The sequence below is a fragment of the Gigantopelta aegis genome, chromosome 8 (assembly GCF_016097555.1).
Source record: "Gigantopelta aegis isolate Gae_Host chromosome 8, Gae_host_genome, whole genome shotgun sequence".
In the NCBI taxonomy this organism is placed as follows: Eukaryota; Metazoa; Mollusca; class Gastropoda; order Neomphalida; family Peltospiridae; genus Gigantopelta; species Gigantopelta aegis.
This window is the reverse complement of record NC_054706.1, coordinates 37,030,595-37,043,993: the sequence shown is the minus strand read 5'-3', so window position 1 is coordinate 37,043,993 and position 13,399 is coordinate 37,030,595. Positions and strand designations below refer to the sequence as shown.

At 35.1% G+C, this 13,399-nt stretch overlaps 1 protein-coding gene across 1 annotated transcript in view; it reads right to left on the bottom strand.

Annotated features, from left to right (window-relative positions):
• Positions 1-25: 25 nt before the first annotated feature.
• LOC121378948 (probable helicase with zinc finger domain) overlaps positions 26-13,399 on the bottom strand; it is a 53,323-nt gene continuing 39,949 nt past the window's right edge. Inside the window, exons 22-24 of the mRNA XM_041507341.1 lie at positions 12,693-12,888; positions 10,948-11,236; positions 26-8,890 (exon numbers count right to left, since the gene is read on the bottom strand). Coding sequence (XP_041363275.1) covers positions 7,469-8,890; positions 10,948-11,236; positions 12,693-12,888 — 1,907 coding nt within the window. The 3' untranslated portion in view covers positions 26-7,468. The remainder of the gene's footprint in view (positions 8,891-10,947; positions 11,237-12,692; positions 12,889-13,399) is intronic.

Sequence of the window (13,399 nt, the reverse complement as noted above, 5' to 3'; positions counted from 1 at the left end):
ACATATAAACAAATAAAACGTGACAGAAGAATAATATAACTTTAATACCATAAGCATCCAGAAGTTTACAATACAAACTCTGCTGCCACTACAAGCTAAAGAAACTGGTGCAGCAATCCTAACACTTTACATGGCCACATCTGCTGAATGTATTTCACATGTCCACAGAATCAGGATTCCACTAAACTATTAACAGCTTAAACTAATATTCTTTCTAAGTCTAAAGTAATATAACAGCAAACCTGTTATTGTGGATAAAACCCAGTGGCACCTTTATAAAGGCAATATAAATTCTGACAGGTGTCTAATAATGCTTGTACTTACAGTCACTCTCACGGAACTTTGTTTTTTCTTTCATACTATGAAATTTACTACAAGTTATTTATTTCTAAGCCGACTGTTCTAAATTGCACACAAAAATAGTTCGTATTTTTTGGTTATTTCCAAAACACTTACTTTTCTTTTAATGTCAAACCAAACATTTATAAAAAAAACTTTTTTGTAGAATGGGACAGACTATAGATAGACAGATAATATATATAATATATATATATATGAATGACTACAATATATTCTCTTGCCTGTTACATTCACTAGTTGATAAAAAAGTTAAAATTTGTTTTGTTTCATGACACATCTAGAGAACAGATTTATTAATCATTGGCTATTGGATATCAAACATTTGGTCACTTTGACGTAGTCTTAAAGAAGAAACCCACTACATTAATAGCAAGGGATCTTTTATTGCACCCTCTGACAGGACAACACATACCAGGCAATATTGAATTCCGAAAGGTGTTCAATAATGCTTGTACTTGGATATATATGACTACAATACACTATTCTCATGCATGTTACATTCACTAGTTGAAGTCTCCATGATGGAAGGAGTGATTCAATGCCAAGACTTTCCAGTTACTCACGGAGATGGTAAAACATTTTAAATGTTCAGGCCTGTAAAGTTAGGAGATTGGGGGAGGAGGGGAGACACAACTGGAATGTCCCTTATTGACATTTACAGTCTGCCAGATGACACCAAAAAAGAAGAAGGTGAATGGCAAACCCCAGCTGCCACCATTCATCTGCTAGCAATCGCCATCCATGAATAGAGCCCGTCATCCACTCTTCTCTTCAGTAAAACATACTGAAAACTCAACTGGCAAATGTAACATGCAAGAGAGAAAAAAAATTGTGGGCTTTTATTTATTAGAGTAGTAAGTTATTTTAACTAACTTTTATACAGACTATTCTGATTTTCCTGCATGCTAATACCTTTAGACCACAAGCAAGAGCTTTGTTTTCTACTGTACTTCTGACACCAGAATCATGTGACTTGCTCTCAGCAGATGGGCCAGAAAAATGGCTGCCACACCACAAAAAAAAACACAGCAAAGAAAAAATATATTTAAATATAACAAACAAACCAAAATATTTTACATACTTACATGTATAAGATCTTATTACACAGTGCTTCATACATAACAAATGTGATCTGCTGTCTTGTATTATACACCTCAAACAACACAAAGCAGTCTGGAACGATCTATCCCTACAGACCTACTCACTAACTGTACAATGTACAGACTGTGTTGAGCTTTTGTCAGATTTGGACTCCCGATGTTCAGGGGATCTGTTCGCAAATACTAGGCCTGCTTCCCATCAATGCATTTCCGTGCACAAATTTATCAATATAATGCATATACAATTACATAGTACCTATTTCATATACACGATTCCACGCACAGGCATTCAGAATGCTGGAGAAGTAAAAAAAAAAGTCAATTAATGAGCGATTTGTTTTTGCATAAGTTTTTCAGAACGGTGACCATCGTAACATGAAGTGTTTACTTTTGAACTAAGATACACTTCGACATGTGACCCAATCCGCTTGTGAAAACACAGATATGAAAAAGGACATTTCTGTACACAGAATCACGTTTATGGCAAGCAAGCCTTAATCTGAAGTAACAATAGTATATACTCTTCAGTATTCTGATGATACATAAATGGTACATCTACTTCTAACCATATAATGATTGCTGTAAAATCCAGGACTTTGTCACTGTTCAGTCTAGACAAATCCCAATGCAAACATATTTCATAACTGACATAAATTAAATTCATCATATGCAAATTTACACCCACCCACCCTTCCAATGCATGCAATGTAACTACCACTCACAAACAAAATGTATGAAATGAATAATACAGAAAAAAACTAAACAAACCCTGACTTTTTTTTTTATGAGTGTATAAAATCCCTGGTGAAACCTAAAAATTTATAGTTATTTATTCCAAAGATTTCATCATAATGAAATAAATATATTTTGAAAATATTCCACAATGGGTATATTTTCTTCACATTTCTCAATTTCAGAAGTTATGAAATCTAGTAATGGCTGCAATCACCTTTTTAACAAGTCTGTTATTGTAAGTTCTCAGTTCTAGTAACTCTTACAGCCTTTTAATTTCATAAATCACCTTTCAATTTGTTATTATATTTTACATTCAAGTTCATAAAATAGGTTCTAACAACTCTTAAAGCTTTATAATTTTATAAATCGCATTTTAATTTGTGGTAGATAAGTTTTCAGTAAACTAAAAATATAGGGCTGAATTTACAAAGCCTGTTTATGTCTTACACGCATGTAACTACCTACATTTATAATGTTTAAACACATGCATTTAAGAAAAAACAGGCTTCGTAAATTTGGCTCATAACTATTAGAAGTCATTCCACATTGTCACATTCCACTGCCAAACTGTCACATTCCACTGCCAAACCTGTTCTTGTAACAGACTATCTTTTGCATTTCAATTCAAGAAACAAAACATTAATGAAAAACATCACAAATTGAATCTACATATATTTTACTATGATTGTGTATTGTTAATGTTGACCTAAATTATGCTCTCCTGCACACAAGCAATTTGAAGTGTTTACTTATATTAGAATTAGGCACTGGATGTTCTTGGCACTGGTGCTAAACAATATATTGCTATACAATTTCAAGCCTGGAGTAATATACCGCTTACACTAGTGTAGTATAATCTACATAATGGCTAGGCTAATCTTATCTAAGCTCTCATTACACCGTCAAATATTATTCTAGTTTCATCCTTGTATTTATGTTGTATATTTACATATTACAAATACTAATCTTATTACAGAAGCAGTAACATGTTTCCAGCATACAACTAGCAAAAATGGTCTAAATGTCACTGGCATGTGGCATAATATAGTACTAAGATATGGCTCTATGTGTTTCAGTGTTTGATACTATAACAAGACTAATATGGTACAATTCAGGACCGTTTTATTGATTCTGTAATGTAAAAAAGCTTCAAATCCATTTTGTGGAATGGAAAGTAATATCTGCTTTTAACTTTTTAATCTGGAAACAAATACTAGAAACTGACAAACAGTTCTAGACTGATATAAACTTTGGTCGAACTTTATGTAACTTTACAAATCATTTACATTTCTTTTCCTTTGTGCTTCTATTTTTTAAAATTTGTGTGTTTTCAGGAATCCGACCTTACCCAGAAAAAAGGGTTGACCATAATTTGTTTTGCTATGTATTGTATCTCGTTTTCAATTTTTCATTAATATATAGGCGAAAAGAGTGCATACATAACTTCTTTTCTTATAACTGGATCTGCCGGGATTAATGAAGCTATAAAAAAATATTATTTTAAAAACCCAGCCGACCTACCCTACCTAAACATATTTCAGCATGTTCCCTGAAACACAATTTTTAAGGCCAATTTAAAAATTGGTCATCCTAATATCGACACAGTTAGAACTAATTTCATAAGCTGAATAGCTCTCTAATACTTTTAGATGGAAAGCAAAAGCTGCATGTGAAAATGATTATCAGAAAGCATGTTGTATATTTTGAGTGGCAATTGCCTCTTGTTTTCCTCAATTTTTTGAGTCGTGAACAATATACCACTTATAAAAGCATAGTACAGTCTACATAATGGCTAGGTTAACAAATAATTTGACATAAATATGTTTCTATGGTAATAACAGCAGTGTGTGGCTCTATAGTTCCAGCTGGTTGTGTCCCAGGAGTAATACAGCCATCAAGCAGAACTGCATCTAATCCGGACTACTAATGGCAACTGCATCTAATGGTGACCAACTACACGTTGCCTGTTCACTGTTTTACTGTGTTTTACGGTGTGTATGTGCACAAGCAAGAATTGAACACATTTACATAACTTTCTTTTGTTCTGACAAGATTCACAGTAAAAGGATCATATGTAGACAAGGGAGTTTGTAAAAAAAATAACTTGTCTGTGGTCACTGATGCACATCATAAAATGTATTCCAGTGAAAATATTTTTCTTACAAATATGCTGACAATAACAGAAAGGTTAAAACATTCTCACCAGGGTTCTTATTATGTTTCAAAGTAAGAGACTGCTCCCCCCCCCCCCCCCCCCCCCCAAAGTACACCGTTCTTATACGCACTTCCCAACACAATATCATTAATCTTTAATAAAAGTGAGAACATTTTCTTATAGTCTTTTGCCATGTTTTGCTATCAACAATCTAAAATAATATATTTTGAACTATCTGTTTCTTGTATAACTCTGGGTTACTGTTTATTAATTTTATAATGATTTCCTGTCCTCATAGTGACAGGTAAAGAATGGCTATTCAAAACACTATTAGGAGATTGTGGTTTTTCCCTTGGCCCAATATGTAGGTACTAGTATATTCAAATCACATTATCACCATTAGTACTAGATTTTAAACAATTAATTTTCTCCAGCTAATTACTGCCCCTCCCCCCCAAAAACCCCAAACAACACCAACAACCCATCAAAAAACACACCACCTCCTCAACCCATCAAACAATTAATACAGTACATACATGTGTAACAATGCATCAATTAATATCACAATAGAAATTTATCTGGAACACAAAAATCTGAAAAAAAATTACTTTCATATATCCAAGACTATAATGGTTATAACATTTATAGTTGTATAAACAGTAGATATTTTTGCATAAATATGAAATGGCCACACTTCAATGACAGGAATACCAAATCTTGATTAAATGTGATTACAACTCCACATTAAAGCTGCATTCATACATTCCCATCCTGTAACATCATTTACTAAAATAAATGCAAAATGTGCACATGACTATGGTTTTAATAAATTCACTTTTTTGTTTAAATATACATTCAACTACTTTAATAAAACAAGTCTTGTCGCAACTGTTTTTATAGTGTACAACTTAACAGGCTAATATATTAACAGGCAAATGAACCTTGTGTGGTCAACAGTATTGAACATCATGTTTTTGTTTTTTTCGACGAAATGGAAAAATGCATTTACGCGTTTTCACATAGCTCTCACATCCCTGTAATTAGTTAAAATTTACTATAAGGACAATAATTCCAGTCTTCGCCATGAGCAAAAAAAGACTGTTCTCCTGAACCTTACCAGGTGAGAGTGGAGCAGGTGGGAGTTATTACTAACGTTTCCTGGCAAAGACCGACAATTCTGTAGAATTAACGGTCTTGCCTCTCATATAACTGACTAGGTGTCACTCATAGCTGTACCCATATATTCATCTCAAAAAATTATCAATTAAACTTAATTTTTTTATTAATTTTATAAAAGAAATTTGTGATGGGATATTCATTATTAAAGTTACAGTATATTAGTTACAGGGGTCATATTTTGCTACTTTTACATTTATATGTGACTAACTACAAATTCACCAATCCCAAATATAAACGTTACATAAACAACTGAAATATTGAAATTGAAATGTGCTTATAAACAGTCGTATTCAGTACAATCGGATTCCTGTCTTATAACATTGCAACAAGTCTTGTTAAATTGGAAAATCCACAAAACCTGGCACACTGACTGTTAACACGTCCGATTCCGTTGGTATTCCTCTTAAAATTATCCAATAAAAGTTGGAGTCGTTTTTTTTTGGGTTTTTTTGTTGGGGTTGGGGTTTTTGGTTTTGTTTTTTTCGGGGGGGGGGGGGGGGTGTAAATTAAATTATTTGATTGTAATTTTTAATGGGCATATAGTTGAAGGTATAATATTACATTTTTAAATCAAAAATTAATAAATAATAAGTGAATTTGACGTTATGCCACTTTAAGACAGCACCTTTAATCCGATTGAATTTAAACAAATACATTTAGCTAATTGCAAAGAATTATAATTAAAAATTTACATTTAATACAATGTATATTTTTAAAAATATATTTTTAACATGCATCAATATGAACATTCAAAGATGCATTTATGAACCAGATTTCATTGGTCTAGGACCTATAGGTCTAGGATTTATTCAGCATGTGAAATCAAACTGCAAATCGTGAAAATACAGTTAACTATGTCTTTTGGGATTTTGTTTTTGTAAACCAGATCTTGAAATGTTCAGAAAAAGAAGAAGAAACCACTTCACATCTTATATGTTTCTTTAACAATTAAATATATTTTCAGAAAATATATATAACAAAACCAGAGTAACAAAATACATATCAATTAAAAAGTGTTACACATAATTTACATTTAACTTCTCAAAGCTACTAATATACCAACAAATAAATGTTACACATAATTCACGTCTAACCTTTCAAACATACTAATAAATATACACATAAATGAACACAGTGCCGAATGTGCATCAAATAAGTGCAGACAACAAAGAATTTTATGAACTATAATACAGCTATGATATTGCCATTTATTTATTTTTTTAAATCTGAGATTTTAAATGTTTAAGTAAATGTATTTTGAAAATATACAACTGCCCTGAAAGTAGTATTTATCATTCATGTAATTTAAAAAGAAAGTGAAATGATTTTTCATTCAATTTGAATCTGCTACAAATGAAAATAATGTTGAGAGAATATGTTTGAAAAACAAAGTAGGAAGGTCAGAAAATTTGTTGCCATTATATATACTACAAGTACTTTAAAATATTAAGTCTTTATATAAAATACCGCAATGTGGAAATTAAAGTAAATATGAGAAAAATACTAATGTATACACACTTCAGTAACTGCTTTTAATTATACCAGACAAAAATTCAACCTATTTTTTTTTTATTTAACAGTTCATATCTGTAACTTTGTCATGTGAAGAACTGCTTTTGGCAGGAGCAAAATGTTTGGGGATTTTAAATGTAAAAAATGTCTTCTTTATTATTACTGGTAATATTGTATAACCTTTTACAAAGGGAAGGCATGGGAAGCGAGGATGTGAGTTGTTTCAGAAAACGAAATATTTATGAAAATGAATAAAAAAAAAAATATTTATAAAAAGTATGACCTTATGTAATAACATTTATTCTATCCAAATAGGATAGGATATGATTTCCAATTGTACAATAAAGTGTGTATACATGAATCTAGGTCTGTTCATAGGAGGACCTAATCTATAAAATGCTTAATAACAAATGCTGTGGTCCCATGTTTACTGAACGTGATGAGAAGGTGCCTCAATGTTTAAGCTTTTAAGGATGCCAAATGGATCCATGTCTATGTCGACCCCCGGAGTAACGAAACCTGATGGAGTCCTAGGCGTGTGTTGCTCATAGTCAACAATCTGTTCCTCAATGCTGCCACTGTCTAAAGAAGTTGGAGGATCAGGCAATGAGTGTTTCCTCAACACCCCAGCGTAAGATAACTTCTCTCCATTCCGATCTGACGATGGAGATTCAGAAGAGCATCTGGCTATTTGTTCCCTGTGCTTCTGATTAGCAGGTCCATTAGTTTTGATCTCGATCCTCATTGGAGCACATTCAGCTGAATCAGCATCTTCATTTGTTTCTTCAATGCTTTCCTCAATCATTCGTACAAGATCGACAATTTCTGTAGGTGTTGGCAGATCATCGCTAAACTGTCTACTGAATCCTGTATTCAACTTGAGATTTCCTTGACCAGGTCTGTGCTTCCTATTCACTTTGTCTCTCAACACATCCTCTGCACCATCTCTGTTTGTGACATGTCTTGACATTTTCTCTGAAGTGTAGTTTGCTGGACTGTAGGGTCGTTCAGACACAGGAGTTCCACGTCTCTCTATGGGAGTTGATATTCGTTCCACAGGCGGTTCTATTCTTTCTACAGGGGTTCCTCTCATCTCAGTGGGAGTTGATCTCAACTCGGTGGGAGTTGCATGTCGTTCAGGAGTGCCCTCTCTTTCAGTATCTCTCTGTGGCGCAGATGGCGGACTGATGGCTGGGGAAGAGGAATAAGAGGATCCTCGATCAGAATCTGGAGAACCTTTCTGAAACAAGTGTGGAGGAACATGCACAACACCAGGCATCAGTCGGATCGGCTGTCCTGCCACTGACGGTCGGATCCTTTCTACAGGAATTTCTGGCGAGTTACTTGCACGACGAACAGATCCCGAATGGTGAGGATGTTCTGGGCCTGAAGGCAGATGAGTTGGGTATGGATACACTGGTGGATATGGTAGTCGTGGTCCATGAAAGATGTACGGATGAGGTTGCATGCTGTACCTCGGGTCCTCTGGCATGTACAGATATGGAGGCATCATGGGATAGTATGGAGGGTAGGGCATGGGCATTCTCGGGGGTATCATCATCACACGACCTTTGGACTGTTTGTAAATAGCTCGGACAGGCACAGCTCCCGGGCTAGAAAGGGGAGACGCTTCAATAAATGGCTCAATGCTTGGCTTCACCCCATTGATTCGCAGTTTTGGTCCAACAGATGACACGGGCTGTGATGAAGGTTTAGGCGATACCGTTCTGCTGCTAACCGGACTATTCTGTCTGCGAGGAACAACAGGTCGGCACATCATTGGACCATAATATCCGTGTCCATGATAGAATGGTAGAGAGTAGTAAGGTACAAATGGCTGAGGGCACATCTGCAACAAACAAAAAGTAACCCAATACAAAAATCTATTTAAATAATGAATTAAATTGCTGACCACTTTAAACAATGCTGTTTTATAAGCCTCAATTTTATATAATATATATATATATATATACACAGTTGAATCCCGTTGGCTCAAACCCCGTCGGTGCTCGAGAAAGATTTCGACCCATCGTGTAGTTCGACTGAACCATTCGGTCAGTAACGTATAAGTGTAACTTGGGACTTTGTTTTTGGTTCGAGTGTCGCGGTGTATTTGACCTTTCGACAGTAGCTATATTCATACCATTAACACTTTTCAAAATGTACAGATATCCCAAATAAAGAAAAACAATGATTATGCTATCTTCTTGTATTAGGATCCAAATACAAACTTGTACTTAGCCAGTGTCTCAGGCCTATTTGTGCAAAGCTCCTAATAACATTAGCTGTAGTAGTCCTATTAAGGCATTGAAAAACATCATGTTTTCTTATCCCATTAAAACTCACAGCAATTCATAACTATTCCCTATATACCCAAATTTATGTTTGGGGTGGATTATTACTGCCCCTCCCCACCCCTCAACCACCCAAAAAACTATTCATCTTAACCTTAATAGAACATTAAAAAATAGTTTTTGTGAAAAAACAAACTTAACATTTTGTTATATGTTTGTAATGAACTGTCAAACTACATATAGATTGCAAAATATTTACGTTACAAAATATTTTTCTATTTGTGGATCTCACAATATATTTTCAGTCCCATAGGCAATTTTTCTGAAATATAGCATTAAAACTGGTAGGTTTACATTGTAATACTGGTCTCATTGTAATACTGGTCAGATACGGGGGTTTGGAACAAAATTCTGTGGGCTCTTGCCTTGCAGCTCTAAGAAAGTACATTGGTCCTTCCTGGGATATGGGTGTGAATAATTTGTCACAGTTCCATCAGAAAATTGTTCAAGAATTCCAGTCATAGGAATAATCTTGGACTTTGTGAAGGGAAGGCAAAGTAATAAATTACTGGCCCCAGCACTTGTTTTCATCTTCTGGTGCCTATGTCAAAGTTATGTGTTAATGGATCAGTGGAGAATAGTTTGCCATATGCTAGCCTGACAACCGAGGCTAGTACTTGTCAAGTCAGGCTAGTAACAAATGCTAAAAACCCCGTTAAAAATGCATTCATTCAACCAACTCAGCTGGTTAATGATAATAATGCATTTAAAGTTAAAAGTTTGTTTTGTTTAACACCACCACTAGAGCACAGATTTATTAATCACTGGATGTCAATGGTAATTTTGACATACAGTCTTAGAGAGGAAACCCGCACATACCACGCCTTTGATACACCAATCACAGTGCCTGGATAGAACGAGAAATAGCCCAATAAGCCCACCAATGGGGATCGATCCCACACTGACCACACATCATGTGAGCACTTTACCACTGGGCTACATCCCACTTGACCCGTTTGTAAGAAAAATGGCCTACAAATATTAAAGTATTTCTTATTTTTGGCAAATCAAAATCATGAATGGCTCATATGTACAGAACAGAAGAAAATTATTTATATAGCAAATGTTTACTAATGTCAAATATAAACACAACACTGGCTGGAACGAGAAATAGCCCAAAGGGCCCACCGACTGGAATCAATCCTAAACAGACCGCACCCATTACCACTGGGCTACGTCCCAACCATGCATAACTGTGAAGTAAAGTTTGTTTTGTTTAACAACACCACTAGAGCACATTGATTTATTAATCATCAGCTATTAGATGTCAAACATTTGGTAATTTTGGCATATAGTCTTAGAGGAAACCCACTACATTTTTCCATTAGTAGCAAGAGATCTTTTACATGCACCATCCCAAAGACAGGATAGCACATACCACAGCCTTTAATATACCACTTGTGGTGTACTGACATGGAACATGAAATAGCCCAAAGGGCCCACTGACTGGAATCAATCATAGACCGACTGCGCATCAAAAGATCAGTTTACTACTGTACTATGTCTTGCCCCCGCATGACTGTGAAGAGTAATCAACATAGTGTACACCTACCGGAGTCACTAATGGAGAACCATAAGCTGCTGCTGCTGCTGGATGATGGGCACCATGATGTTGCTGTGATGAGGAATGGGCAAACGACTGCTGATTTTGCATAAAGTTCTCAGCTTCACCAATTGTCACATGGAACAGCCTGTTTGGAACAAACTCGGGGGCCAGTGGATTTAGCACATACGTCTTGGCCATCTCCGCACTCTCAAGCTGTGAGCGTAGCTGACTCCAGGTGAGGCCGTGGAAACTGCTGTTCTGACTGCAAATCTCTATAAAATACTCCCACACCTTTCTGAAATATAAATGGCTCAGTGTTTAAATTCTTCCTTCTATGATCTTTAAAGACAGAATTTACAAAACGTGTTTATGTCTTACATGCGTGTAACTACATAAACTTACAATGCTCAAACCCCTGCATTTAAGAAAAATGGGCTTCATAAATTTGGCCCTAAATTCTTAGATGAAAAACATGTAAATGAGTAAATGTCTTAAAGTAGCTTTATAAGCTTTATATGGTTTAGCATCAGCTGATATCGCAGTGTTCTCGCTGGGTAAAAATTAAAGGAGGGCGGCCGCGCGGCACCACACCATTAAAAAAACACCAATAAACGAAAAGCAAAAAAAAAAAAAAGCAAAAAAAAAGGTGGGTGGGGGAGCTTGGTTACCATATTGTTGTATGTTGGTTGACTCTGTGGAAAAACATACTTCTTATTTTGCCTACAAAAAAGTGCAAAAAAGTTTATAAATAATATAAGCAGACTCGTCTTTTTAAAAACTAAACTAGTGAACGGTCTGACATTCATGGACAGTTCCGGTTTTGCTGAACCGATCAAAGATTTAATATTATAATTTTTAATAAAGATTTCAAGATATACGAAAAACAATAAAGATGTTTATAAAGTGATCCCCTAATGTCGGATACATTTTTTTTTATTTGTTATAAATCGATCTCTGTGATATTATCGCCAGCTGATAAAAAGTAGTTTCGTTTTTGTACAGATGGTGTATATATTATTTGGCACCCAAGATAAATTATTTTAAAGATAAACACTACCACTTCCGTTGTTTTTATAAGCGGTGATATCCCCCCCAAAATGAAAAGTTTATAATATTTTATAAAGAACTGCTGAATAAACAGAATGACGGAAATAACAGAAAGTAAAAATCATCAGTTACAACCAATAGAGGACAAAATATCAGACGATAGTTTGTGGAATCAAAAGACAGAATGACCGTTCTGATCACCTGACAAATTTGGCACCAAATAATTGAGGTGGGTTTTTTTTAATCGGAGATTGCCGAATCCGTAAAAAATAAAAATGTTTTCATTGCTCAAATAAAATATAACTTTTCTTGTTTGTATTAAACATATAAATGGATACAGGTATGGGACAAAATAGAGGCTGTTAAAAATACTGTTAAATTACACTGTACGGTAACTGTCGTAAATGTTTTGTCAATTGCTTTTTCGTACACAAAGTGGCTTGTTTCCTTCTAGAGCAGACTGATCGTTGTTTTTCTGGGTTTTTTGTGTGGAAAAAAGTGTGCACTTGGAAATAGCGGAGATAGATGCTGAAAAATATAACAGGGTGCTGGAAAATAAAGAGGGGCGCAGAAAAATAAAGGAGGGCGGAGAACGTAAAAGGAGGGTGCGGCAAAATGCAATAGCGGGGTGGGCCGCCCTGCTTAAATGGAGCAGCAAGAACACTGTATCGCCTCTTTGAAATGAGAGATTTGCTACTTCTTACCGACATTTTCCAACCAGACACAAGGACACTGGGTCTCCAACGACCATGACGAGAGACTGAGCGCGGGTGATGGCGGTGTTGAGCAACTTGACGTTGGACAGGAAGCCATAGTCCATGATATCCTCCTCGCTCGTGTCAGACCGGCAGGTGTGTCTCGTACGCACAGTGCTCAGCACAATTGCACGATACTGCTTTCCTACATAACAAATGCCAGCAATAATTAGTTAACCATATATACAGTATATTTTATAATATAGCTATAAACCATATGTACAATATACTTTATAATATAGCTATAAACCATATATACAGTATACTTTATAATATAGCTATAAACCATATATACAGTATACTTTATAAACTTACTGTAAACGGGGAAAATTGTGTGCGTATTAATTTCATGTCGTTTGAGCCCAACCTCAAGTCAGGAAATTTATATGCATGCATTATTTTTCAGGTTAAAGTGTGCTTATGTGGTGTCTGATTTTCTATACACTAGTACACCATGAAGGAAAAAAAAACTAAATACAGACATAATAATTATCATTCAATGTATTCAGATCCAGTAGCATATGGTCATAATTTTTATGATTAAAGTTTGTTTTTTGTAGGTAGCGGTACATGTCTAAACCAAAACATTCAAGGGCATGTGAAAAACATTTTCAGTCTGTATTGCATACGCCAGTACTCTCGTTCCAGAAATTAAA